At 60.7% G+C, this 27209-nt stretch overlaps 1 protein-coding gene across 6 annotated transcripts in view; it reads right to left on the bottom strand.

Moving 5' to 3' along the window:
* Positions 1 to 5142: 5142 nt before the first annotated feature.
* GSG1L (GSG1 like) overlaps positions 5143 to 27209 on the bottom strand; it is a gene marked incomplete at its 5' end in the record, with an annotated part of 186886 nt that continues 164819 nt past the window's right edge. For 4 of the 6 annotated variants that reach the window (XM_079759444.1, XM_079759447.1, XM_079759446.1 and 1 more), the window contains 2 exons: positions 5143 to 5367; positions 18192 to 18262. In XM_079759444.1, coding sequence (XP_079615570.1) covers positions 5270 to 5367; positions 18192 to 18262 — 169 coding nt within the window. In that variant the 3' untranslated portion in view covers positions 5143 to 5269. The remainder of the gene's footprint in view (positions 5368 to 18191; positions 18263 to 27209) is intronic. The other 2 variants (XM_079759442.1, XM_079759443.1) reach the window with 1 other exon arrangement.

Here is a 27209-nt window from a genome sequence, read left to right as displayed (position 1 = left end):
CTGCCGGGGTAGCAGGGGCTGGGCGTGCGGGGAGGGCAGAGGTCGGCTTCCTGGCTGTCCACACGGTAAATCCCACGTGAGGATTGGTTTTCCTCAGGACTGATGCTCCCCGCTGGCTGGCTGTCCTCAGTCCCACGCCGGCCGTCCACGGGAGCAGCCGTGCGGTTTGCTCTCGCCACAGCCAGGGCCAAGGGGCGATGGAGTGGAAGCCCAGCCCTCGAGCCGTGTGCTCCGGGCCGCACCTCCTGTGGTTTGGGGGCAGGAGCTTCTTTGATTCACCCACGCGAGGGCACCTCTTCCTGATTCCCACAGGCCCGTGCGGCCCACCGTGTCCCCACTGCACAGCGTCAGAGCCCAGACAGGCACCTCTGACAACGCCCAGCCGGCCGAGCGCCCCAGACTCCTCACTCCCCTCTCATCTCCAAGCCACACTGTGTTCCTCCCGTCCCCAGTGCCAGCACCCCGAGGCCCCAGCTGTCCACCGGGACCTGCTCCACGCCCTCCCTGGTCACCCCGCCTCTGCCCCGCTCCCACCCCCAGGCTGCAGAGCTGATCACGCCCACCTCCTAACCGCCCTGGCACCCCTGTTACTGTCACCCATGCTGAGCTTCTACTGTGTTGCCGTTCACTTTTCTTTGAGATTCAGTTAATACAGTTCAATTTTTTTTAGTATTTTTGGTTCAAAATACAATATTGTGACTGGACGCAAACAAACAAACAAAGAGCCCTCCTGTCAATGGCTCCGTGGCCCCAGGTGAGGCCACACTCCTTGTTATGATCCACGAGGTCCCCACACCCTGGCTGCAGTGACCCCTCAGCAGCAGACCTCGCGCCCCAAGCTCCAAGCAGCCTGTCCTGTCAGAGAGCCTCTCAGCGTTGCCCTCAACCCCAGGGCCTTTGCACATGCTGTGACTCTGCCCACACCCCTTGCCGCCTCCTTCCTCATCCTCCGTCCCTGCTGCCACGGCTCTTCCGCTGATAGGCCTGCCCTTGCCCTCCGGTCCCAATCAGGCCCCTCCTCGGTCACCTCCGCAGCGCTTCTCACAGTCTGAAGTGACATTTTTGTTGTCAGAATTAACTGGGCAGCCCCAGATCCTTTCCTCCACCCTCACTTCCTCCTAAGCAAGGGGTCAGCGCTGGCAGCAGCGGCTCTTCCCAGGGGATGGGCCTCCCAGCATGCCTGTCCTCAGGCCTGGCCGCCGCTGACGAATGCCCATGAATCAAGTTGACGTTTCCATTACCGAAGGCCGGGCGGCTGGCTTCGGTGGGGGTGGCGGGATGACTGCTCATCACAGCCACCGGCTGATGTCCCTCCGCCTGAGACTGGGCCTGCCCATCAGCCCTCCGCCTGGGGAAGGACCGATCTGGGGACACAGGGGTGATGTGGGCAAATGAGAGGGCAGAGCCCCATTTCAGGGCACCGGGTCAGTGCAGACACACGTGCACCCAAGTGTATGGGTCCAACGGGGGCACACAGCATGACGAGTGCCGAGGACACATGTTAGCACACGTGTACATGCAGAGCGGCATCCTGCGCTTAGATGTGTCCAGGCTGGCATGTGCGTTCAAGCCCAGGGCACGTGACCACAGGGACACTGGGTGCAAGTCCCCAGAGCAGAACATGAGAACCGCTCTGGGCCGTGGATCAGGCCAACGTATGGGGGTCAAGATGAAAGGCGCGCACACACAAAGCCAGCACCATTCAGCCACGCAGCGGCCAGAACATGTCCACGGGCACGGGGCTGAGCGGGGGAAGCGGCAGGGGCCGGAGGAGGGACCTTCGCTTCCCAGCCAGGTTCTCCGTGCTCACCCAGGCGTCCCTGCCTTCAAACCAGCTGGCTCTCCCTCCTCCCAGATCCGGGAGTGGCACGTGCTCCCTGCATGAAGCGAGCCTCCCAGTCACCCTCCGTGGGGACCCACTGGGTCACTCGACAGCCTGCCTGGAAGTGCTTCCTTCCATCTAGCCAGCAGCCTTCTTGCTGCAGGCTCTGTAAGACTGTTCTCACAGTCTGCCCGCAGGCGCCCAGCAACGGCAAAAGGACTTGAAGCCTGGGGTGGTGCAGTGGCCCTTGGGGGAGCCGTCCGCGTAGCACAGTCACGTACACTTGCACAATTATTTATTTAATGAGATTTTTCTTTAAGCCGACTCTTTCTTTTTACTCAAATGCCTATTTTGGTTTCATCCTAAGCAGTAATATCTGTGAACTCAGGCACTGATGTGCGCGTTATACATTTTTTCCTAAGACACAGTTACATAAACACAACTATTAAAATAGATTAAAATTTTACCCACGTGCCACCTAAATGCATGTCCTGGGCCTCTGAGGTCCACTTGCCAGTGAGCACGGAGCTCCGGCAGCCAGGTGCGGGCCAGTGCCGTGGGGCCGCCGTCCAGCCCACATTCGCAGCCGCTGGGTTCCTCTCGCCCAGAGGCCAAACCCGGACTCCTGTCCTGACAGGCAAGGCCTTTGTGATCGGGCCTCCTCTCTCTCCAGACCCATCTCTTGCCCCACATAGTAGGTCCAAAATGCTGAGCACATGAAAGATGGGTTAATGAAGCACTGTCTGTTAATCAATGCATGAATGAATGAATGAGCAGACACCTCCACCGGGAGCCCCAGGCACCCGGGCGTTCCCTTCCTCAGTCCACCCCAAGCCCGCTGATCTGTCCCTCCTCACTAGCTCCTGCATCTGCCCTCTGTCCTGTCCCCAGGACCACACCCTCTTCTCTCCCCTCCATCAGGGTGAGGAGGACGCCGGGGCTCCCCCGCTATTCTCCGTGCACGGCTTCGATGGCCTCCCCAGAAGCGCAGTTGGGTGCTTCCCACCATGATGAAAGCAGCCGCTGTCGCTGGCCAGGACGCGTCTAAGCTTCCTAAGGGGCTTCGGCCCCGCTGGTCTGGCCCCACCCACCTCCACAACCTGCGTCACCACCACCTTGCTGCCCTCCTTTCTCGCCACACCTGCCGTTAGACTGCTCTCAAGTTCCTACAATGCTCCCAACTGTCTTTTCCTCTACAGGCGTGTCTGCCTGACGTCTAGACAACTTTATGTTTTAGCTTAAGTGCCATTTTCCCAGCGGAGCCTCCTCTCGCCACTGCCCCCCGCCCAGCAGGTGCTGCCTCGGGCGCCCACAGCCCCCTTCCGCCCCCCATGGCGGGAAGAGCAGACACCAGCAGAGCACGTGCACTGGGCCAGGCTCTGTCCGAAACGCTTCACGGCCATCAGCTCAGTGAGCCCTCGGAGCAGCTTTACGAGGTAGCTGTAATGACCATCTCTGTGCCCTGGGATGAGGCACAGGAGAAGTCAGGCAAGTTGCCCAAGGTCTCAAGTGAAGGGGCTGGAACTGAACCGGCGCTGCCTGGCTCAGAGCCGGCACCGCCGCTCTTCACACACTGAACTACCATCGTCTGTTAGTTATCTGTCCTGCCTATCGGTGAGCTCTGCGAAGACAGATACCCTCTCTGGATGGTTCCATACCCTACCTCCAGTGCCTCCCGCAGTACTTGGCCCAGAATAGGGAACAATGGATTATATCACTGAACAGATGAATATATGGATGGATGGTTGAATAATGAGGATGGGTGATGCATGAAAGAATGATGGATGGATGTCTGATGCAGGGAATTATGACAACTGATGGATGGATGGATGGATGGATGATGGATGATAGATGATGGGTGGATAAATGATGGATGGATGGTGAATGGATGATGGGTAAATGGATAGATGATGGATAATGGATGATGGATGATGGATGGATGGATGGTGAATGGATGATGGGTAAATGGATGGATGATGGATAATGGATGACGGATGATGGATGGATAAATGATGGATGGATGATGGATGGTTGATGAATGGATGATGGATGATGAATGGATGATAGATGATGGATGGATGATGAATGATGAATGGATGATAGATGATGGATGGATGATGAATGATGAATGGATGATGGATGGATGGAGGATGGATGGATGATAGATGGTGGATGGATGATGAATGATGAATGGATGATGGATGATGGATGATGAGTGGATGATAGATGATGGATGGATGATGAATGATGAATGGATGATGGATGATGGATGATGGATGATGGATGATGGATGATGGATGGATGGATGGATGGATGGATGGATGGATGATGGATAATGGATGGATGGATGATGGATGATGGATGGATAAGTGATGGATAGATGGATGGACGATGGATGGGTGATGGATGGATGATGGGTAAATGGATGGATGAATGATTAAATGGGTGATAAGTTTATGGAAGAGTGGAGGGGAACATTGTCTGCTTGAGAGAAAGCTCTAGAAACCCTTGGGGAAGGGACGAGGTCTCTTGGAGTCAGGAGTCCTGGTTCAAGCCCCAACTCTGCCATTTGCTAGCTTTGTGATCTTGGGTCAGGTTTCTTCATCTCTGTGACCCTAAGGTCTCCTGTCTTTAGAGTAAAAATCCATTTCCCCAGCATCTGAGCCCTGGTATTTGATGTAAAGGTGGCTCTAAACGTAGGGTAAAGAGTCCCCACGGGAGTCAGCGTGGCTGAGGATCTGGGTGTGAGGCCCTTTCTCCTGCCCATCCCACATTTCCCGTCTGCCTGACGCCCCCGCCCTACCCACCCTCTGGAATCCAAGGCCGCCTGCAGCCTGCCCCGACCCTCAGACCCAGCGAGGCTCTAGGCTTCCTCCCCCCACACCGAGTCGGACCCTGGCCGCAGCACACGCAGCTGTCCACCTCGGGCTCCGCGGGGACCTGCTAGGATGGAGCCATGAAGGGGCAGCCAAGCCCAAAGAGCAACTGGCCTCCACACTCAGCAAGGAAACAGGTTCAACAAGCATTTATTCCGCCCTGCTGTGTGCCTGCTGTGCGGCCCCTGCAGTGCCCGCCCTGCCCCCCGAAAGGTTATGTGCCACCGGGCACCTCCTGAACTCCCTAGCTGGCTCGGGGGACCCCAGGCTTCCAATGGCCGATGTCCGCGTTTTCCCTGGCACCCCAGCTGTACCCAGCAGGGCTCTGCCGGTGGCAAGAGTGAGAGGTTGCTGCCCCGAAGTTGCTCTGTGCAGCCCTGTGTACTCCGCAGGCCCGCAGGCCCCACTGCTCGGCCCGAGACCCGGGCAGCGATGGGCAGGGCCGGCCGGTGTCTCCCGTGCAGGCTGGCTGGGTTCGGAGCGCACAGGCCAGGTTTCGGTGGCGCCAGACGCGCGGCCTTGTCGGGGGGCTGGTGCTGACGGTGGCTGGGTCTGGGCCGGCTGGTCTCGGTCACACCCAGTGCCCCAGGACCCAGCACTGGCGGCTCAGCTCCGCGGCCTCGTGTGCAGAGCTCCGCGGCCAGGAATCGCCCATGTGTGGCTGGTGTCCTGCCGAGAGACGGGGCGTCAGGCTAACAGTGCTCCCTCCCCCTGCCCACTGCGCCCCTCCTGCCCACTGCCCCACCAGCTCACTACCCACCCACCCGCTGGCCTCCCACCTGCCCTCCAACACTCCCCAGACCCAGCTGTCTGCCCACATGCAGCTCCCACCCACTGTCCCACTCACCAGCTCACCCTCCACCCACCCGCATACCCAGCTCTCCACGCCACCCCACGCTCCCTACCCACCATCCACCCACCAGTCCACCAACACCTGCCAATATCCACAGCCAGCAATGTATCCACCACTCCACTCACACACTCCTCCCACCCACACTCGCCCGCAGCCCTAAAACCCACTCACGCACCTCCGCCCACCAACACACCACACGCCACCACACACCATCCATCCTCCCACCACCCCCTTAACACACCCACCAGCCCTGCTTCCCACATACACCTCTACCCACAGCCCAAGCAACCACTCGTTCACCCGCCCATCCACCCTCCTACTCGCCACCTTTTCGCCTACTCGCAGCCTGCTGACACACCCGCTAACGCACCAAGTCCCCAACCCCATCCTCCTGCCACACTCACCAACATCCCCACCAACACCCACACTGCCCCCACACCCTCCTGCCACACTCACCAACATCCCACCAACACCCAACACTGCCCCTGCCACACTCACCAACATCCCCACCAACACCCAACACTGCCCCACCACCAGCCCCCACACCCTCCTGCCCACACTCACCAACATCCCCACCAACACCCACCACTGCCCCCACACCCTCCTGCCCACACTCACCAACATTCCCACCAACACCCACCACTGCCCCCACACCCTCCTGCCACACTCACCCCCCCACCCCAGGCCACCCCCACCCACTCTCCATCTCTGCTTTCCTTTCACCCACCCACTCCCTCAGTCCCACCAATCACTCTCCTGCCCACCATTTACCCACCACCCATCCCAGCCGCCCCGCAACCACCCCTCCCCACCCATTGGCCCACGGGCCTGAGCTGCACTGTGTCCTGCGTGTGCTGGGGGCTGTGGGAGGGTGAGGACGCCTGGAGAGGCACCCGGGCCCGGTCCTTACCTGGCCCAGGGACAGCGAGGGCCCGACTGACCCCAGCAGCTCTCTGGGCCGAGCCACCCCGGGCGGAGGCCCACCCTCAGCAGGAGGCTGGGAGCTGTCCTGACGCCCAGGCACACCCCGTTTTCCCTGAGCCTCAGGAGCTCGCTCCGTGCGAGAGCATCCCTGGGTCTCTCTAAGGTGCCGGACCATGTCCCTCTCCACACGGTGGCCTAAAGGACACAGTGTCCTTGTACCTGCCGTGGCCCAAACCCTCAAGGCCCAGCTCACGTCTGCCTCCTGCAGGAAGCCCGCAGCGTCCTCGCCCAGCCCGCGGGGCTCCCCTTCATCTCAAACCCCCCCCCCCCCCCGCCAGGCGTGGCTCTCCTCAGCCAGGGTCCCAGGAAGCTATGGCTCAACCCAGGGAGGCCGCTCCACGGGGTCGGTGGGGGTGAAGAAGGGGGGCGCCCTGGAGGGCACGGGAGAAAGGGACAGTGACCGAGCGCACTGTCCAGACACCTCGCCAGGAGGCAGCCGCCGCCACGTCACAGATGAGGAAACTGAGACTCAACAACGACAGCGGCCACCTTAGGGGTCCCAGCCGGAGTGGAGCTGATTGAATAAATTTCTCCCTGATTGCAAACTTTCATGTTAAAAGACACGTGTTCCGTGTGTTTTTTCCTGCGCGAAGGGGTACCCAGACCTTCTTGTCACCCTTCGGGTCAGTCAGAGCCTTTACAGCAAACCCCCGGACGTGGAAATCCCTGCTGAATGAAGCCAAGCCCCTGCTTCACACCCCCGGGGACGGGCTGCTCACGCCCTCCTCCACCCAGAGCAGCTCTGAGCAGGGAAGGTTTTTCCTGGTAACAGAGGCGGAAGGAACAGGCGAGAGGGAAGCTGGCGATGCCCACACGCGGCGTTTCCCCTCCGGCTTGCTCCTGTTTGATATCCGCCAGTGCTGGCTGGTGCTCTGCTCATTTCTCGATCTTTTAGAAGGGGTGGGAAACAGTTGGCAAACATTCTGGGATCGTGTGGCCTCAGGAAAAACATTTGTTTTGGCCCCAGCCACGGAGACAGTTGCGCTCTTTGGAAGTGCTTGCTGCCAAGGTATAAGAGTTTGAGATTTTTTAAAAAAAAATCTAAAAGCAAACATTTGGTGCAAAGGAAGGTTTGATTATTTCCCTAAAAGAGTGTTTAAAAGCGATTGTAGTTGTTCTTACGTTGCTAACAGGCATAACCCCGGAGAGTTCATTGGAACAGAGAAAAGGTCACAATAAATGAAATAAAATAATCAACCCTGGTCAGTGTGATCAGTGGTTAGAGCATCGCGCCCACCACCACTGAAGGGTCACAGGTTCGATTCCCGGTCAAGGGCACCTACCTGGGTTGCAGGTTCATCTTTGGCCCCAGTCTGGGCATGTGCGGGAAGCAACCAATCAATGTGTTTCTCTCACATCGATGTTGCTCTCTCTCTCTCTCTCTCCCCCCTTCCTCCCACTCTCTCTAAAAGTTAAATTTTAGAAAGTAAAGAAAGGCCATGATCCCTGTCCTTCCTTGAGTTAAAATCAGGCTCTTTGTCCCCTGGGTCCAGAGGCCGAGTCACTAAAGACCGGGCCCTCCTCCCCTCTCCAGCCTCCCAGCAGGGCTTGGGGCTCAGAGCCACTTGCTGGGGGGCTGGGTGTTCTGTCCTCCGCAGGCCTGAGAGCCCCCACTGCCCACCAGGACTCCCCGCTCACTCCCTCCTTACAGTCCCTTCACTTTGGGGCCAGTCACCAGCCAAAAAGCAAAGCAAAACAAAACAGCCCTAACACTGCAGAGTGGGGAATCCTACGTCCAAACGCCCCGGCCCAGGCGACGCGGGAGTGGGCAGTGAGGCCAGAGCGGCCGGTCCTCAGCGCCGGGCAGAGCTTGCTGCGGGGACTGTGAGCTCTCGTCTTCCAAAGCGTTCCGACAAACTGAATCGGAGTTTCAAAATAAAATCTCCAATGAAAATGATCACAACTAAGATTTTAAAAAATTTAAGTCACCCGTGAGCCAAGCAGAATTCTGAGGCCAGACTCCACCCAGGAGGCCGTGTCTGCCCGTTTCCCCGCCGGCGTCCCGCTCCACGCGTCCGTCTGTGGCTTCGCACGCCCTGGTGACCTCCCTGCTGGCCTCTGCTGTCCAGTCCCCACTTGTCTTTGAAATGCTCCCTCTCTGTGTCCCCCACACACCGCACATCCTTCTCCCCCTGTGCTTGTCGCTGTGTTGTGGTGTTTCCCCAACTAACCGGGGGTTCGATGCAGACAGAGATCAGGCAGCTCCCTCCTGGGACCCTCCCCCCCTGCCCCCTCCCCCCACACACACCTGGCCGGGCACAGAGAGCGTCCTGAGCCGGCTTTACAACAAAGACACCGTGCAGGAGGGGGATGGAGTGGCCCTGAGCGGGGCGGCGGGGGGGGGGGGGGGGGGAGAGGAGGGGATGGAGGGGACTTCACCTGTCCTTCCCAGCCTGAGTCTGTTCACCATGAGAGGCTCTCTGCTCAGCCTCTCCTCCTTGGGGGGCGGGGAACAACTGTACTTGTTGTTCTGGAGTCTGACAGTCAACGGTTCAAATCCAAGCTCTCCCACTTACACGCTGCGTGACCTTTGCATTGAGCTGCGTGACTTTTGACAAGTAAGGTCACCTCTCTGAGACAGCACATGGATGCGAGCCAGAAAGCAGGCAGGAGCCCCCGCAGAGAAGCCCGCCATGACCCAGTCTCAGAGAGACGTGAGAACAAAATGCCAGGACCATTTGCAAGTGCTGGGTGCAGCGGCCTCTCCACCGATGGGGACGCCCCGGCCCTGGGTGGGAAGAGACTGGTCCACGGCCCCACTCCGAGGGCTGTGGCAATACTGTGTTTTAGATCCCCCCCCGGACACCTCCGCGGCCTCGCGGAGTCCTCGGCACATCGGAGGCTCTCCGTGTGATTTCTCTTCCGTTTTCAATCCAAATATCAAAACGCGAACATACTTCGCATCCGTCTCTTCCCGTCTTCACTGGAAAATCACTGTCCTGACTCTCTCCAAGGCACCAAGGTCCAGGGGTCAGCTCGTAGCTCTGCGGAACTGAGTGAAATCACATCTAAAATGGGCTCGTTCCGTTGGGAGGCCCTTGGGAACCAAGAATGCCAGTGCCCATGCCACCACGGGATGCAGGGCAGATGGGGAACGGGCTCTTGGAGGGGAGGACACTTGTCCGAGGGGCTCTGAAGGTGGTGGAGGAGCTGGGGAGGGTGGGCAGGCTTCGGGGTGGGCAGGCGGCTGGTACTGGAGCTCGGACCGCACTGCAGCCCAGCCGGGCACCAAGAGCGGGACCCCTTTAAAAGGGCGTGCCTGCCGGAGACTCCCGCTGTCCGAGGTGCTGAAGGCCCGGACGGAGCCTGCAGTTTGGCTGCCCAACCTTGAACCCCGGCCTCTAAAAAGAGATGCCATGTGGGGAGAAATGAATCAAGGGGAGCGCCAAGAAGCCTGGCTTTGAAGACCCTTTGGCTAGTGACACCACCATCCCTCTTGCATTGCCGAAAATGTCACAACCCTGGCAAGGCACCGACGGCCTCTCCCAGGGGACCCTGCTCTGGAAAGCCGCACCCTGAGGGGCTCAGGGACTCCGTCACATCTGGTGAGATGTTACCTTCCCTCCCAGTTCCCATCCTAGGCCGGACGCAGCGTGAGGACACAGACGGCTCTGCTTTTACCCGTCACCGCGTCCCAGCACGAGGGCGCCCCCAGGCCAGTGCTGATGGTCCGCGGCTGCTGAATGAATGACGTCTGGAGGAAGAAGAGCAGGCTTGTGTGGGACCCACCCACACGGAGGGCAAAGTTGGGTTGACTGGCCCACCTTAGGGGCATTTTGTCCAGGGGATTGAATGGGGACCCCATCCTTCCTTCACCGGAGTCCATCTTCCCAGACCCCTGTGTCTGTGCTAAAACATTCTCTTTGTCTCTTTTTCACACTTGAAATCAGACTGAGTCCACCTAACCCGCCCCCTGTCCTCAGAGCCACCGATTCTTTCATTCCCTTGTTAAACATTTGCTGAGCACCTACTGTGTGTCAGCTCCATATTGGGTGCTGGGTCTACAGACATGAGTGAGGCACAGACCTCCCCCCCCTCCCCGCTCCCCCCACCGTGTCTATGGCCTGGTGAGGAAGCCGGATGCACACGAGGAGACGATAAGGGCAAACACGCCTTCAGCTCTCACTGTGTCACATCCCGGCGCCACTGCCTGTGCGTCACTGGCTCAGTTACTCAGAAATGAGTTAGGTGCCATTACTATGCCCATTTTATGGATGAGAAAACTGAGGCCCAAATAGGTTGTCATTTGTCAAGGGTCTTACTGCTGGGGTTTAACCCAGGCAATCTCACTCCAAAGCCTGGGCCACGGAGTTCTGCCTCGTAGCTGTGAGCGCCCGGCCAGGAACATGCAGAGGTGAAGGTGCCCCCCGCTGCCCGGGCTGGGGAGGCGCTGGGGGCCGTTCCCACACGTTTGAGCCAGACTTTGAAAGCACCTGTGGAGCTCATGATTCCACTGTTGTTGTTGTTGTTGTTGTGTGTGTGTGTGTGTGTGTGTGTGTGTTTGCCAAATGGAGGAAGGGAGCAGGTGTCCTCGGGCAGAAGGAACAGGGTGTGAAATAGGTCCTTGGCAGGTAAATGAGGTTTTGAGGAGGTGTGAAAACCGGCACTGCTGGTGGCTAGGGAAAGCAAGGAGGCCCGGGAAGCTGGGGTGAGGAGTGCAGGGTGCAGGTGAGAAGGACTCAGCAGGCTTCCTGCGGGGTAGGGTCCCTCCCGTCCCTGGGGATTCTGCCGGGTCCTCAGATTTGAGGTTGGATTCCAGGCCTGCCCCAAAGCAGAGCACGGACATCTCCAGTGAAGCCAGTATTTTAACAGCTGCCCCAAGTGTTTCTTGGGGTCAGGAGGGATTGCAGGAACACGGCCTCACGCAAAAACGGGCATACGAGGAACAGTGGCAGCTTCCGTGTGGAGTCGGCCAGGAACACGGCTTTGTTTGTGGGAAGCCAAGGGCCCCCACCTGTCACTGGACCTCTCCTCAGAGCCACACTGCCTGAAGCCAGGGCGTCGGTCCGTCCCGGAAGGCGCTGGCCACAGACTACTGCTCACACTGGGGCTGCCCGTGAACGTGGCAGCGAGGTCCCCGTCCAGGGACGTCTCCGTTCCAGTGGAGAGAGAGAGTTCCCCAAGACGACTCAGCGTGGTGAGTGGCTGAAGAAAGATGAAGCCGTGATGGGCGGGTGAGGGGAGGTCTCGGCGGGGACGTGCCAGAGGGGCCGGCCCAGCGCCTGCGCCACCCGGTGCCACCACAGGAGGGTGTGGAGCTGGGGTGAGGAAGGCATGGTCAGGTTTGTGCCTTAGGAGGAGGATTGCCAGGCCGTTGGCCCTAGAGCAGCAATTTCCACCCAGAACCGCTGAATAGCCCAGGCAGGAGACAAAGCAACTCGGAGGGGCAGGTGCTGGCCGGGGCGAGTGCTGCTTGGGGCTTGGTCTGTGGGCCGGCAGAAGCGGCATCACTGGGGACGCGTTAGAAATGTGAACCCCAGGCCCCGCCCAGCCCCCCTGAGCCCCGAATCCAGGGCTGCGCCTGGCAATCTGCATTTAAGGAGCATTTCTCCCCCCCCCCCCCCCCCCCGGCCCAGGTGATTCTGATGCTGACATTGGCTTGGACCTCTCCACCCCCATGCCAGGCATTGCCAAGCTGCAAGCCTGTCTGTGTGCCCAACAAGTTGGCATTGATACTAATTTCAGAAATAGTGTCTGTTTCCATTTTAATAAAGGAGCAGACTTCAGCGGGACTCCATTGGATTTGATCTTGATCTAATAAAAATGCCAAGTTGCTCCGGGTCCAGCAAAGTCTTCCTTGCAATTCCCTGCGCTGTTCTGAGGGCAGCGGCGGCAGAGACTCGTCTAGACGGAGCTCCCAGAAGCCACCTCTGTCACCAGCGCGCGACAGCCTCACCCAGCTCAGCCTCCCAGACACACCTGGCAAAATCAAAAGCGTGTCTTGGGCATTGAACTTGACAGCTGCAATCAGTTGCAAACCCCACTTGCCCCTGAAAGGAAGATGCAGACACCTGGACCATGAGGCAGCAGCCTCTCCGTCAAATGTCACATCTGATGTGCTTCTGAGCGAGCTGGTGGCCCTGCAAAGCCCCAAAGGCAGGTTTCAGAAGCAAACGCTTTCCTCAGGAAAAAAATAAAATTAAAAATCGTGGCAGAATCCATATCACAGCAGCCTAAGAAACAGTAACCAATTTAAGATACCCAAACGCAAATGTCGCTGCTCATGTCACGGCGGCTGCTCGGGTGGGAAAGAGTGGGAGGGGCTTGGAGGTCAGAGCCAGCCGTTGAGTACCTACTGTGTGCCACGCACTGTTCTAGGCTCTCGGGATACAGACACGAACAAAACAAGACAGGGCGCCTGTTCTCTTGGAACCCAGCGGGGAGAGACAACAGAGCAAACACAGGCATGTCCGTGTGAAAGGTCCAAGCGGGACAGACACTTGGATGGACAGAAAACCAGGCGATAGCGGGCAGCGGGGGCAGTTCCTCTGAGCAAGTGGCCTGTGGCCGAGACTAAAGATGAGACGAAGCCAGCCATGCAGCGCGTTAGAGGGAGAGCATTCCGGGCAGAGAGGACAGCAGGCGCAGAGGCCCTGTGAAGGCAATGTTTCCTCTGTTCAAGAAAGGCCAGGGGGAGAGGGCCGCGGCCGAGGGTTCAGGGCGCCAGAGCGGGACAGCCTGGCCCCCAGGGTGAGGGAAAGCTCTACCGCACGCTGCGCTGTGCCCTCAGGGGGCTGAAGGTCTCCCCAAGTCCCTTTGCCTTTCAGCGCCTTAGTTTCCACGTGCACCATAGCCGTCCTCCCTTCCCAGGCTGCTGCCACGCGCCCGCGAAGGGCTCAGCAGAGACCCGCTCACAGCACGTGTGTGATAACTCGGGCTCCCGGCCTTCCTCCTCCCCAGTCCCTGGTGCCCATAAGTCAGCCCACCACCAAAGCTGAGCAGCTGCCGGGTGCAGAAATGTTGCAAAACCTGCCCAGGCATCTCCAAAATACTTTCTTGGCCAAAAACCCACTGGCGGCGAAGAGGCTGCGTTCTGGAGACAGCGTCGTCCCCCGGACGGTCTGATCGGGCTGCTTTCCCAGCCCGCGAGCTCTGTGAGGACCCGTCCATGGTGGCTGCGCCCTGTACCCTCATAGGCTGACCGCCTGGCAGGCGGGGTGTCCCCCCACTGGGGGACTCTCGCCCTGGTGGCTCAGGGTATGGCCTCTGGAGCCAGACGGGCTCCATGCAAATCCCAGCCCAGCCATCTCCGGGCACAGCTCCCCTTGCTGGGCCTCGCTGTCCCTGTCTGTGAAATGGGCTGCATTCAGGATTAAATGAGTGGGTAGATGTGACGCCCTCGGCAGGTGCACAAGGCTGAGGGACAGCAGCAGACCTGGGGCCTGACTCTTCTCACTGGTTACTGGGATCCCAGCAGGTTGGACCACCCCCGACTAAGTCCCCGGCCCGGCCCTCCCTCTCCTGCACCCACCCTCACCCCCGGCCAGACCAGGCGCCCGGGTTGACCCCAGTGTAGCTCAGGCCACACGGCACAGCGGTGGCCTGGGAGCTGCCGGCCAGGATCAGGCCTATCTCTCCCCATGCTCAGCACGGGCCCCACCCAGGGCAGCATCTGTAGTAAAGATTTGTTCACTAATAAGTGAATGAATAAACGACTTTCCTGTGGCCACGGAAGCAGCCCCTTTAGGATAATTAAAGTGGCCGCACACGGGCATTCCGACACTTTCGGGCCAGCTCCTCCCTCAGCTCCGACAGCAGATGGGCCCTTTTCTTCCTCATTCTTTTTTGATTGATTTCAGAGAGGAAGAGAGAGAAACATCAATGATGAGAGAGAACCACTGATCAGCTGCCTCCTGCGGGCCCCCCAATGGGGATCGAGCCCACAACCCGGGCATGTGCCCTTGACTGGAATCGAACCTGGGACCCTTCAGTCCCCAGGCTGACGCTCTGTCCACTGAGCTAAACCGGCTCTTCCTCGTTCTTTTAACTCTGGGTCCCCAGCGCCTCCCCGGCCCCCGGGAGAATCAGCCGTCGCTGCCAGCTCGGCTCCCTGGCGAAAGGCACGCCTGGCAGAGGTGCGGCGGGTCTGAGGGTCTTTGCTTCCCTGAGAGGCTGGGAATTGGGGACCTTGGGGGAGCGGCAGCTGACAGCTTTTCACAGCCCGTCCCCCTGGCTCCCCGGCTTCTCCGTGGGCCCCAGGGAGTTAGGACCTCGTTGCCTCACTGCCTCCCCCCGCTTTTCCCTGAAGGGTCCCGGCAGCCCCTTGCTTTCCACTATCTCCATCCCCAGCCTGCCCGCCCTCAGACTGGACGGGGGTGAAGCCATCGTGCCCACACACCGGTCCTCCCCACGGCACCGAGGTGGGCACACCGCTGGCCTCCCGCACAGCGCCCCAGCGCCCCCAGCGACTCTCACCCCGGGCCTCCCGCAGCCTCAGACAACCACCAGGACGTGCTGTCCGTCTGGGGACGACTCGGACGTGTGTGCTCCGCACCGGCTGCCCGAGGCCCTGGTGGGGACAGCGCTGGCGGCTGGACAATGGGCTTCACCGCCATCGGCCTTGCCCTGCCTCGTCCCGCGCCTGCTCCCACTTGGGTTCTGAGGTCCCCAAGCAAGCTACTTGCTGTCAAATCCTTAACGACAACAAACTACGACAACCCAATCTCCAGAACCCACACGACGACACCGACAATTCTTCCAGCAAAGAACCCACCCCCCCACCCCCCCCCACCCCGCTTTGATCTCCGTTCCATCTCCGGCCGCTGCCGTCTCTCCTGGGAATGAGAGCAACACCCGCTAAGCTGTGCCGGCCCGTGTCCAGCTCCCCTCCCGCCTTTCCCGCCTGCAGGTGGAGGAGGGAGGGATAAGGACAGGGACACAGATAAATAGACCGAGGCCCACCGTTGGGAAATAACAGAATAGTTGATACACGGTAATGCAGGAATAGCCACTGTGCACTCACACTGTAAACCTGCTTTTGCCCGCCCATGTAGATCTAGGTGTGCAGTACAGACGTAGATGTATCATCTGAGTAGTCTCTTTCCTGCTCAAAACGCCCGGGGTCCCCATGACACCCCGCTTCCCACGGCTGCCCCCCTACCTCCAGCCCCGCCTCCCACTCCCACCACCTCCCGCCACAGCCACCTGGCTCCCAGGCCTGGCTGCTCCTGACCCCGGGCTGTGCCCCCGCCGCCCCTCTGCCTGGCCCTTTATTTGACCGACTCCTTCTCATCCTTCCGTCCCCTCCTCGGAGGCGTGGCTCTGAAGGAGCCGCCCGGCTGCTTCCTCTGCACCATCGCACGCTGCCCCGTGCCCCTGAGGTGTCTGGTTTGTTTCTGGGGTCCCTTCTGCTTGCTCCTCTCCCTAGACTGCCAGCTCCCGCGGTCTGTGCCCGCCTTGCTCCCGCGGCCGGTGTCCGCCTTGTTCCCGCGGTCTGTGCCCAACTTGTTCCCGCGGTCTGTGCCCGCCTTGCTCCCGCGGCCGGTGTCCGCCTTGCTCCCGCGGTCTGTGCCCGCCTTGTTCCCGCGGCCTGTGCCCGCCTTGTTCCCGGGGTCTGTGCCCGCCTTGTTCCCGCGGTCTGTGCCCGCCTTGTTCCCGGGGCCTGTGCCCGCCTTGTTCCCGGGGCCTGTGCCCGCCTTGCTCCCGGGCCTGTGCCCGCCTTGTTCCCGCAGCCTGTGCCCGCCTTGCTCCCGGGCCTGTGCCCGCCTTGCTCCCGCGGCCTGTGCCCGCCTTGCTCCCGTGGCCCGTCAGCGCCAGCACGGACCAGCTCAGAGCAGACGCAGTGCGCGCTGTGGAAGAACGCAGGTGGACTCTGCGCAGGCCGCTGACCCAGCCAATGCATCCCATGCTCCTCCCTGTCAGGGGGCGAGCCGGGCAGCAGGTGGGGAGGCTGTGGGACCGGGGCTGGGGCTGCAGGCTTCTGTGGTCCCCGGCCCTGGCTCTCCTCACTCTTAATTCCAGGGCTCCCTGCTAGGGCCGGGCTGGCTCCCTTTGGCCTTCCTTCTCCCCAGCTCCCCAGCTGCCCCCAAAAGAGCCCCCAGCTTTTCCCTCAGGGTGTCCTGCCCACTCTGCAGGGGCCCTGGGGCGGCTCAGCCCAGCGGGGAGCCAGGGGTACTCTACCATGGGCCAGGCTCTCCCTTTGTCCCTGCCATATGCGTCCTGGGCTCTCTGCTGGCTTATCTCTGAGGCGTGTGCTCCCAGCCGCCTCCACACCCTGGTTCTCGCCCCTTCTTCCAGGAAGCCCTCCGCCCTGGCACAGACACCTGCCACTGACCAGGGTGTGAGCCAGGGTCCACCCAGGAGCCACCTCCTGTTCCTCAGGCAGGTCGTCCTCCTGGCCGGGGGCTCCTGTAGGAGCCCCTTTCCTCCCAGAGAAGCCAGACCCTCTCCTCTCCTCTCCTCTCCCCTCCCTTCCCCTCCCCTCTCCCCCTCCCCCCTCCCCTCCCCTCCCCTATCTTCTTCTCTCTTCCCCCTCCCCCATCTCCTCTCCTCTCCTCTCCACTCCTCTCCTCCCCTCCCCTCCTCTCCCCTCCCCTCCCCTCCCCTCCCCTCCCCTCTCCTCTCCTCTCCTCTCCTCCCCTCTCCTCTCCTCTCCTCTCTTCTCCTCTCCTCTCCAGCAGGCCTCCCCGCCCCCACCTCCATCCACTCCCTCCAGGCACAACCCTTCTCACTCCCCTGTCAGACAGGCCTGAGTTTAAATCGTCACTGTCTTAGTCCGGGTCTCCCCAGAAGCAGATCCTGAGGTAGGAATTCAACAGTAGGGACGATCTTGAGGTGCAAAGCACAGGCCTCATGGCGACCCACCCTGGGGGCGAGGGAGCGGCCCGCGCTCTGTGGGTGCAGGTGGGCGAAGCCCCAGCCGCCGAGACCTGGACTCTGGCAGTTGGAAGACACTGAGCTTCCTGAAAGCTGCGACGTGGGCCGGGCACTGGCAGCGCCTGCTCTGCCTGCCCTGCCACGGACTCTGAGCTGTGTGACCTTAGGCAGTTACTCCACCTCTCGGGCCTCAATTTCCTCGTCTGCAAAATGTGGAGCGTACTTTCTGTAGGGGTTGGGGGCCGGCAAGAATAGGAGGTCAGGCATGAGAAGCCAGCCCTTCAGCTGGGCAGGGTGGGCCGGGAGCACATGGGGGCATCCAGGGGCTCAGCGGGGATTCTGCCCCTTTAACTCCAGTCTCACGTCGGCTCTTCCCTTTCCTGTCTGGAGCGGGTCCTGCTCTCTTTACTCCCCTCTGCTTTCTGGCCCAGACACGTCTTTCCGAACGGGTGCCCTAGATTCTGTCTGTGTGTCCCCACAGCGAGGCCCACGAAGCTGCCAGCAGCATCGCAGCTCAGACAAACCCTGTGCACCGTCACCTCGCTGACCCGGCCGGTTCCACACCGGGCCGTCTCCCGGGGCCGATGGCTGGCCTAGGCTGGGACTTCAGCTGCTCCCCGGTCTCCCTCTGGCTTGCTTAGCATTCCCACCCCCGCCGTGCGGGCCGCCGCTGCCTGCAGAGGACTTGCTCCGCTGAGACACCGGCCTCAGTTTCCCCATCTGTAGGGCGTGTTTGGGGGAGAACACGGGGTCAGGGAGAGGGCCGCCCGGCTCAGCTCCCGGGTCCTTTCTCCAGAGACGGCCCAGAATCGGCACAGGCTCCCGGGACGAGGCCACTTACGGGCTGGGTATCTCTCGTGGCGGCAATCTAAGCGCAGGTCCTCCTGCTCGTGCCGGTCCCCCTTCTCGAACCTGGAAACAAAGAAGCAAAGGCCTGTGAGCAGGAGCGGCTGAGCTGGCGGACACCGGCGCAGCCCGCCCTCTGGAGAGCACTGTGCACGGCAGCTTCGCACCCCGCCCGGGCCCTCCCACCGCCCTGTGAGCGTCATTTCCGCTTTCCTGACGGAGAAACGGAGGCACTGGAGGGGACGTGACTGACGAGGTGCGACAGCTGATAGGTTAGAGGCAGAACCAGGATGCAAGCCCATGGGCGCTCACGAAAGGAGGCTCAGGTACCTGCAGACGGCGGGCTACAAAAGAATGCGCGTGGTTTGATTTGTTTAAAAAATGATGCACTGATCTGCAAAAGCAACTTGGCTGGCTCTGGCCGGTTAGCTCAGTGGTTAGAGCGCCGGCCCTTGGACCGAAGGATCGCAGGTTCGATTCCTAGGCAAGGGCACGTACCTGGGTTGCAGGTTCAATCCCCAGCCCCAGTTGGGTGCATGGGAGAGGCAACCAATCAGTGTGTCTCTCTCACATCAGTGTTCCTCTCTCTCTCTCCCCCCTCCCTTCCTCACTTCCACTCTCTCTAAAAAGCAACTGGAAAAAATATCCTTAGGTGAGGATTAGCAGCAAAAACACTTATTTGGCTGAATGTATACCAAAAGCCTGATGGCGGTGAACCCTGGGTAATGAGACTATACGGGGTTAAATCTGGAGCTTCCCTTTTCAACTTCCCTCTGTTTTCTGGTTTGGGGCAATGGACTTATTACCGTGTCACTTTGCCTGACGACATGAAAACTCTTCCTAAAGCCATGTCCACATCCAAACAGCGCCCGCTTCTCCCGCCACAGTGCGCCGGGAGGGACGCCCATCATGGCCTCCTCCGCTGGCAGCCAAGATCACCGCGGTTCCAGAGGGGCCGCCTGAGCCCGTGTGGCAGGAGTTGCAAGCCCTGCGCACAGCTGACAGGGTCAGGGTGGGGGCGGCGGGGGCTCCAGGCCGAGACCCTCACCCCACCCCACCCCACCGATGACCGAGCGGAGAGTGGGCAGGCCATAGGCCACACTGCACTCACCCACTCACAACCCACACGAATCGCAGAGCTCCACGTGGCCCCGCCCAAATGTGCATCCCCCGTAGCGAAACGCAGCCTGGTCCCCCGAAGACTCCATGGCAATCACTGTGGCCCCTAAGAGCACCGAGAGCACCCCAGCTCCACCGCGGGCCCACATCCTGATATCTCCCCCTGCCCTGCCTTTCAGTCCCTTACAGCTGTCCCAAACCTCCCTCCCCACGTCTCCCTCCCAGGGCCTCCCCACACTCTCTTCGTGCCCTCGGTGTCTCCCCTTTCCTCCACCTCTCGCCTCCCCACTGCCACCCCTCTGCTCCATGCCAGGAGTCTCCATCCTCTCCAAGCAAATGCCCCCCCCCCCCATTTGCTGCTTTGTCCTTTCACCTCTTGTTCCTCCTGCACAACCCCGTCCAGTGGGGAGGCGAGCTGGCACTCCAGTTAGAAAATGACAGGCGTGGCCAGGGGCCACGAGGCCTGCCCGCGCTGTCCGCACGAAGGGCGGCCTGGCTGCAGGGACCGAGCTCGGGGCACAGCCCTGGTTTACGGCCTCTGTGGCTGGGCGGCCGAGGGCGGCACGGAGGCCGAGTGCGGGCGCTGCGAAGGTCACTGTCAGGGAAGACGTTCCCTCTGTCTTTCACTGGAACATCTTCGCTACTTTCCTGATAGCACAGGTTTGTTCAGAAAATCCGCCAACCGCACCAGGAGAGCCGAGTCCTGCAATTACGCCTCCGAGGAGCAGCGCTTCTCAGAATTAATCCTTGCTAGCATATTAATAGCCTCAAATCCAACACACCTTTTTGTGTAACCTGATTTTTTTAACTTACCCATGACTTTCCAACCCCTTTCTATACCAGTACATGTAAACCTCACTCATCTCTTTTCCTGAAAGTTGTCTGTGAAGATAATAACATTCAATACCCTGTCGATGAACGGTTAGGTGTCTTCCCCGTGTTTTCGCTCTTCTGAGCAACGCTGCCTGTGCGCCCAGCACGGCGTTGCGTCCCGTCCTCAGAGGTGCTCCGGCTGGGGGCCCCCGGTCAGGGGGCTGTGCCGGACTCCAGCAGCTGGACAGGTCCCCGAGCCCGTCCTCCTCCCGGCGCCGCCTGCCTGTGAGTCAGCAGACGCCAGCCCCGCCAGAGCTGCCTGCCTTTCGCAGCCTTAACCTTGACCCATGCTAGGCTCCCAGTTCTCAGGGCTTCTTCCCCTGAAATCATCTCCCTCCCCGCCTCATGCTGGGCCCCTCTGGGGCCTGCTGAGAGCCTCCGCCCGGGGGTGGGCCAGTGAGCAAAGGCGCTGATGTTTAAGGCAGGAACCAGCCCCGCCCGGCATGGCCCCTGCTCTCCCCGGTCACCCAGACCTTGTGGCTAAGACACCCCAGAGTTCAACAGCTAACATATCGAAGGGCACCTGCCAATGAGGGAGCAGCTGCTGTGGGCCAGGCCAGGTGCTGCCGTGGGGGCCACAGGGACGCGACCCAGAGGGTCCCTGCCCTGGAGGAGTTCCTGCCTGTTGCACACACACACACAGAGTGACAGCTGAGCGTGCGAAGGCTGAACAAGCGGATGTTAGGAATACGGGTGGACTAACTGCCTAACCCAGGACTTGGCAAACGTTTTCTACAAAGGTCTCGTGGTAAGTGTGCGAGGCTCGGGGGCCACATGGTCTCTCACAGCTCTCAGCTGCCCTCAGCTCCAGGCGGCTGCAGACACCACGCGAACAAGTAAGTGGGCGTGTATTTAGTCGTGGCTCTTTGACAGCAGGTGGTGGCTGGGTCTGGGCTGCGGGAGCCGAGTGTTAACCTCCCGTTCAGCCCGTGGTTCTCAACCTGGAGTCCCGCTGGAGTCCCCGGGAGCTTTAATCACCAGGTGGCGGGAGCCTGCCCAGGTGAGGGGACCAGCAGGCTTCACGGAGGAGGTGACCCCGAAGCTGACCAAAGCCCACAGGACGAGCTCACCCCTCAGAGCGGAGCGGGATCCAAGGGCCTGCCCGCCTGTCTGCTGTGCCGTGTTGCCGACTGGAAAGAGCTGGTTTCCCTGCACAAACACGGCCCCACCACCAGGTTCGCCCGTGAAAGTAAGTCATGTGCAGGATCTTGGCAGCCGTCTAGTGAAGGCTAATGTTTGACAGCGGTTAACAAGGGCTGACGGGAAGGAAACCTGAGGACAAGGGATGCTTTGGGCACAGCTGAGACCGTGGGCCTGGGGTGAGCAGGGATCAGAGTTGAGGCGGCTCACCTGGGCGGCTCACCTGGGAGGCTCACCTGGGTGGTTGGTTCACCTGGGCGACTCACCTGCGCGGCTCACCTGGGCGGCTCACCTGGGCGGCTCACCTGGGCGGCTCACCTGGGCAGCTCACCTGGGCGGCTCACCTACTCTGAGTCTCCGTGATCTGGAGCGTTCCGTGCGGCAGTGGCCCAGAGTGGTGGTGGGAGTGACAGGGAGGACAACCACCTCGCTGGCGCTTGGGTGGCTGCGCCCACAGCCTGAGGGCCCAGAGCAGGCGTGTCTGTCGTTGTGGGCACCAGGCATTTTAACGTCACACAGGGAAAGGGTGCCGTTTCTCTCCTTCTCCACCTGTGGCTTCCGGGCCTGGCACCCTGCGTGGCACAAGGAGGCCCCAGGGATGTAGGAAGGAGGGAGGGAGGGAGGGAGGCAGGAGGGAGGGGGGATATGAGGAGAGGCCCCTGAGGCTAAGGGCCGCCCACGGGGGGCAGCTGGGGGTCCCCAGGTGCTGAGCTCTGTGTAGAAAGAAAAGGAACAGCCACAGATGTCCCTAGGGGACAGTGTCCTCTGATTTGAACTGTAATTTCCGCAGAAAAGGTTACGTGCTTTCTGAAGACAGGCCTTTTTCCTTTCTCACGTGATGGCGTGGCGTGGGGAATTAAACAAGTGCCTGGGGTTCGTGGGGTGCTTGGGGTGAACAGCGCTCAGAAGGGGCAGCAGGTGCCCCCCCCCCCCCGGGGCCCCCAGGCCTCCAAGCACGCACTGTCGCTTCCTCTACGGGTCTGGTAGCTCTTTGAGTCTGGGCACGTCCCTATCATCTCAAGCCCTGACTTTCTCATCTGACAAATGGGCACAGTGATGCACCTGTCCTGGGGGCTGTGGGGCTAGGTGAGGGGCCCCTCCTCTGCTGAGAGCTCTTAGCGCCTGCTCGGCACTGGGCACCATCTCTGTTATCCCGACCGTCCTCATCCTCTCTGGGGCCTCTGTGGTCTGTCCCTCGGACTCCACCTCCTAGTTCCTGACGAGGAAGGATGTGATTTTACCATATTAACCAATGCTTCCCCCCCCCCCACACACACACACACCACTCCTCCATCCATCACGTGGACCTGAGCCGCTGTGGCCTGAGAAGATGCTGTGGGAGGAACAGAAAAGCTGCAGACTCGGGGCACGGGGAACCACCGGGGCCAGAGCACCGCTTCTGCCCGAGGAGGGTCTCCCGCGGGGACCAGGAGGGCCAGCAGCTCCGTGAGAGGACGCTGGCCGGGGTGGGGCGTGAGCCCCAGGGCGCGGTGACTATAGCAGAGGTGCCTGCTCACACTTCCCAGTGGGAGACAAATGAACTGGCAAATTGTTTACCTCCTCGTTACTGTGGGTCTGTCTGCACCCACTCAACCTGTATCCCAGCGGCAGCACCCCCATCACCCCCATCACCCCCATCACCCCCATCGCCCCCAGGCTGCGTGTGCAATTGAGGCTGAGACCAGCTTGTACCCTGCGGAGTGTAGCGTGTGCTGGCAACAGGCTCGCCGGTGGGCAGGAGGGCCCGGTGCAGGGGTCGTGGGCTTCCATGGGCGGCTGCTCCCAGCGTGGCCGACTTGAAGCTATAGGTGTGCAGCTGGCTCGTGGCAGGGCTGGAACCTGAACCCGGGGGTGCTGGTCCCTGGAGTTGGAGCGTGTGTCCACAGACCCTGGCTGGTGGCATTCTCTCTGACCCAGCCTCGGCACCTGCACGGTGAGGGCCTGGTGGGACCACCCAGCCCAGCTACCGGAACTGCCGGCCGCTGTGCGCACAGCCGTGCAGGGGGTGGCTGCCCTGCCACCGGCGTTGCCCCTGTGACGCACAACAGCTGGAATCTGACCGGGGCTGGTGTTTGCTCTTTTTGAGAGCAGACAGGAGCCAGGCAAGTGACACAGGCAGGGGGGCCCCGCGGATTTGGGGGTTCGAGGGTGGACTAGAGCCAATGTCTCGGCAGCCTCCCCAGTGCCTTCGCACCTAATTCCAGGGCCAAGTGTGGCCACTGCAGCCCGGGCACTGGCAGGGCCCACAGGTCTTATCTCTGCCTCCCCAGCAAAGGGCTCCCGCACGGCTCCTCCCAGGCCCTCCTCACAGCCCGGCCCCCCTCATGGCCCCGCCTGGCGACTGTCCCCGTCTCCAGGCACTTCCTGGTGTGAACTGACAGTCTACGTGCCCTGCTTCTCCAATTATGTGACAAAGATCTGGGTTTCTTCCTTAATTTTCAATCTACCTGGGACCTCTCCTATCTAATAAAAGAGTAATATGCAAATTGACCGTACCTCTGCTACACACAAGCCACGCCCACCAGCCAATCAGGAGTGAGTATGCAAATTAACCCAACCAAGATGGCTGTGGCCACAGAGAGAGCAGGAGGCTTGGGTTTCGCTGGCAATGGAGGAAGCCAAGCTTTCCGCCTGCCCTGGCTTGCCTTGGCCTCCGCTTAAGGCTACAAAGTTTCAATTATAGAAGATAAATAAATCCCAACAAAAATGGTGGCAGCCACGGAGCTGGAGAGAGCAGGAGGCTTGAGTTGCCCCCGGCGATGGAGGAAGCCAAGTTTCCACAGCCCTGGCCTGCCTTGGCCTCTGCTTAAGGCTACAAAGTTTCAATTATAGAAGATAAATAAATCCCAGATACAAGGGCCTCTGCTTGGGTCACCGGGGGGCGTGGCCAGCCTGCAAACCACCACAGGCCCCTCGCCCAGGCCACCCCATGCCCCAAGGGAACCCCCACCCTGATCTGGGACACCCTTCAGGGCAAACCAGCTGGCCCCCACCCGTGCACCAGGCCTCTATCCTATCTAATAAAATAATAATATGCAAATTGACCATCACTCCAACACACAAGATGGCTGCCCCCATGTGGTCAAAGATGACTGACCCCATGTGGACACAAGATGGCCGCCACAAGATTGCCAGCAAGGGAGGGCAGTTGGGAGGGACCAGGTCTGCAAGGGAGGGCAGTTGTGGGTGATCAAGCCTGCAGGGGAGGGCAGTTAGGGGTGACCAGGCCGGCAGAGGAGGGAAGTTGGGGGCGACCGGGCCTTCAGGGAAGGGCAGTTGGGGGGGACCCAGGCCTGCAGGGGAGAGCATTTGGGGGGGACAAGGCCTGCAGGGGAGGGCAGTTAGGGGTGACCAGGCCTGTAGGGGAGGGCATTTAGGGGCAAACAGGCTGGCAGGGGAGCAGTTAGGCATCAATCAGGCTTTCAGGGGAGTGGTTAGGGGTGATCAGGCTGGCAGGCAGAAGTGGTTAGGGGCAACAGATTGTGAGAGGGATGTCCGACTGCCTGTTTAGGCCCGATCCAGGTAGGCAATCGAACATCCCTCAAGGGGTCCCAGATTGGAAAGGGTGCAGGCTGGGCTGAGGGACACACACCCCCATGCATGAATTTCATACACCGGGGCTCTAGTTTTTAAATAAAATATGATAAACTGGAAAATGAAGTGAAAACAAACACGCACAAAAGGCTAGCATGGGCGCAGCAGCAATATCACTCGCAGCGAACGCTTCCCCACACTCGTCTCGACCTCTGTCCTTGTATCACCGTGGACGTGGCACATGGGCACTGGCCAGGACCACCCTGGAGTCGGGGGCTGGGCTGTGGCACCCTCCTTTCGCGGGCACCTCTGCCTGCCACGCCCTCCTCCGGGGCCTGAGCCGGCGGCCTCTGCTCCGCCCTCCAGCCAGGGACTCCGGAACTGGGAACTGGAGTGCCCACGGAGCCCTGAGGAGCCGGTTAAATGCAGGTCTGATTGGGCCGGGCAGGGGCCTGAGCGTCCGCATTTTTAACAGCTTCCCGGGCGAGGCTCATGCCGTCAGGCCCGGGTCGCCTTTGAGGAGCCAGGCACTGGACCCCGCTTTGGGCATGCGGGCGCCTCTGCAGGCTTCGGCCCAGTCATCCCCTCACAGCGCCAGGGACCCAGGCCTCCATCCAGTGTGCCCCCCAAGTGCTGCCTACAAGGGCATCACCAGGGGGCAGCAGTGGTGACGGTCAGGCATGAGGCCGGGCATGAGACAGCCCGGAGCCCTGCCAGCCAGCACCCCCGCCCCGCCCCCCACCTCAGCCTCTGATGTTCAGGAGGAAGTGGGAGCAGCTGTCCTTCACACGTTCCTCCCACTTCCCATTGGCCAGTTCCCACCGCAAGGACCGGTCTTGCCTTTCGCCCTCCCTTCACGGCCTTGGTCAGCCAAGCCACCGACTGATCTAACGGTGGGAGCTGGCGAGGGCTCCGTGCGGCTCCACTTCCCGGGCTCCGCACTCCGGGGGGGCGGGGGCGGGGGCGGGAGGGGCGGGGAACAGCGGTTTCAATGGCCCCAATAAGAGTGATGAGGTGCTTGCCGAAACCGGTTTGGCTCAGTGGATAGAGCGTCGGCCTGCGGACTCAAGGGTCCCAGGTTCGATTCCGGTCAAGGGCATGTACCTTGGTTGCGGGCACATCCCCAGTAGGGGGTGTGCAGGAGGCAGCTGATCGATGTTTCTCTCTCATCGATGTTTCTAGCTCTCTATCCCTCTCTCTTCCTCTCTGTAAAAAAATCAATAAAATATATTTTTTAAAAAAAAAAAGAGTGATGAGGTGCGAGGGCCGCTCCTCAAGCAGGGCAAGCGGAACGGAGGCTGAGGGCTGGCACGGGCTCGGGGTGGGGTCTCAGGCACAGGCGCGGGGACAGGGAACGGCGATTTTTCACCCTCCGTTTCCGGCAGAATAAGGGACGGAATTAACAGGAACGTCGGCGAATAAGTGGCCACAGGCAGGAAACGCAGACTCGGTGCGAGAGAGGGGAGGATAAATGGGTTTTCTAAGGATCCTCTTTTCTTTCCCGTTTTACGAGCAATCACCTCCCAAACAAAACACGGGCCACGGGGGAGATAAGCTCTCGCGTGGCCGGCCTCCCCTCGTCCTCGGCGGCGCTGGCAGTTTTCTCCCCGTTTCTCCGATGTTGAGTTTTAAAAAGAAATCCTCGATATGATCGCCTGGAGATGGTTTCCGGAACTGCCCGGCAGATATTATTACGAGAAAAGCACTCGCTGGCATTAGTGGAGCCACCCCCACCCTCCCAGCCGCACGGGCGCCCCAGGCCCAGGGCAGCGGGAAAGCTCCCCCCTCGGGTTATTTCCGACGCCCATCCACAGCCAGCCTTGGCCGCGAGGGCAGCGAGCCAGGGAGCAGGGCCACAGCGGCGAGCACGGAGCGTGGCGGTGCTCGGCGGGCTGGGGAAGGCAGCTCCCAGAGGGCAAAGGTCACCTTGGCCTGACAGACTGGCCAGGGCCAGGGCCCAGAGGCTCCTTCAGAGAGGCCTCCTCTCTGCTGCCACTGCCCCCCTCCCCGCGCTCCTGGACAGAGAGGAGTGGGCACGTGTCCTCCCCCACGGAGCCTGCAGAAGTAACTGCGGGGAGACGGGGAGGCGGGGAGACGGGGAGACGGGGAGACGGGGACGAGGCCCCAGGAGCTGTGAGAGGACAGGCAGGTCTGGTGGGGTTTGGAATTGATACTTGAGGTTCGACGTGAAGGCCCAGCATCAAGGCCAGGATGGGGGTGCTCCAGGCAGAGAGGGGGCAATGCGGGTGCTCCAGGCAGAGAGGGGGGCACTGGGGGTGCTCCAGACAGAGGGGGGGGGTGCAGTCCAGGAGCAACGCGGAGGCAGGAGAGTGACCGGTGTGGGACT

This window comes from Cnephaeus nilssonii, assembly GCF_951640355.1.
Source record: "Cnephaeus nilssonii genome assembly, chromosome: 2".
In the NCBI taxonomy this organism is placed as follows: Eukaryota; Metazoa; Chordata; class Mammalia; order Chiroptera; family Vespertilionidae; genus Cnephaeus; species Cnephaeus nilssonii.
The sequence above is the reverse complement of the archived record's forward strand: the minus strand, read 5'-3'. Positions and strand labels throughout refer to the sequence as shown.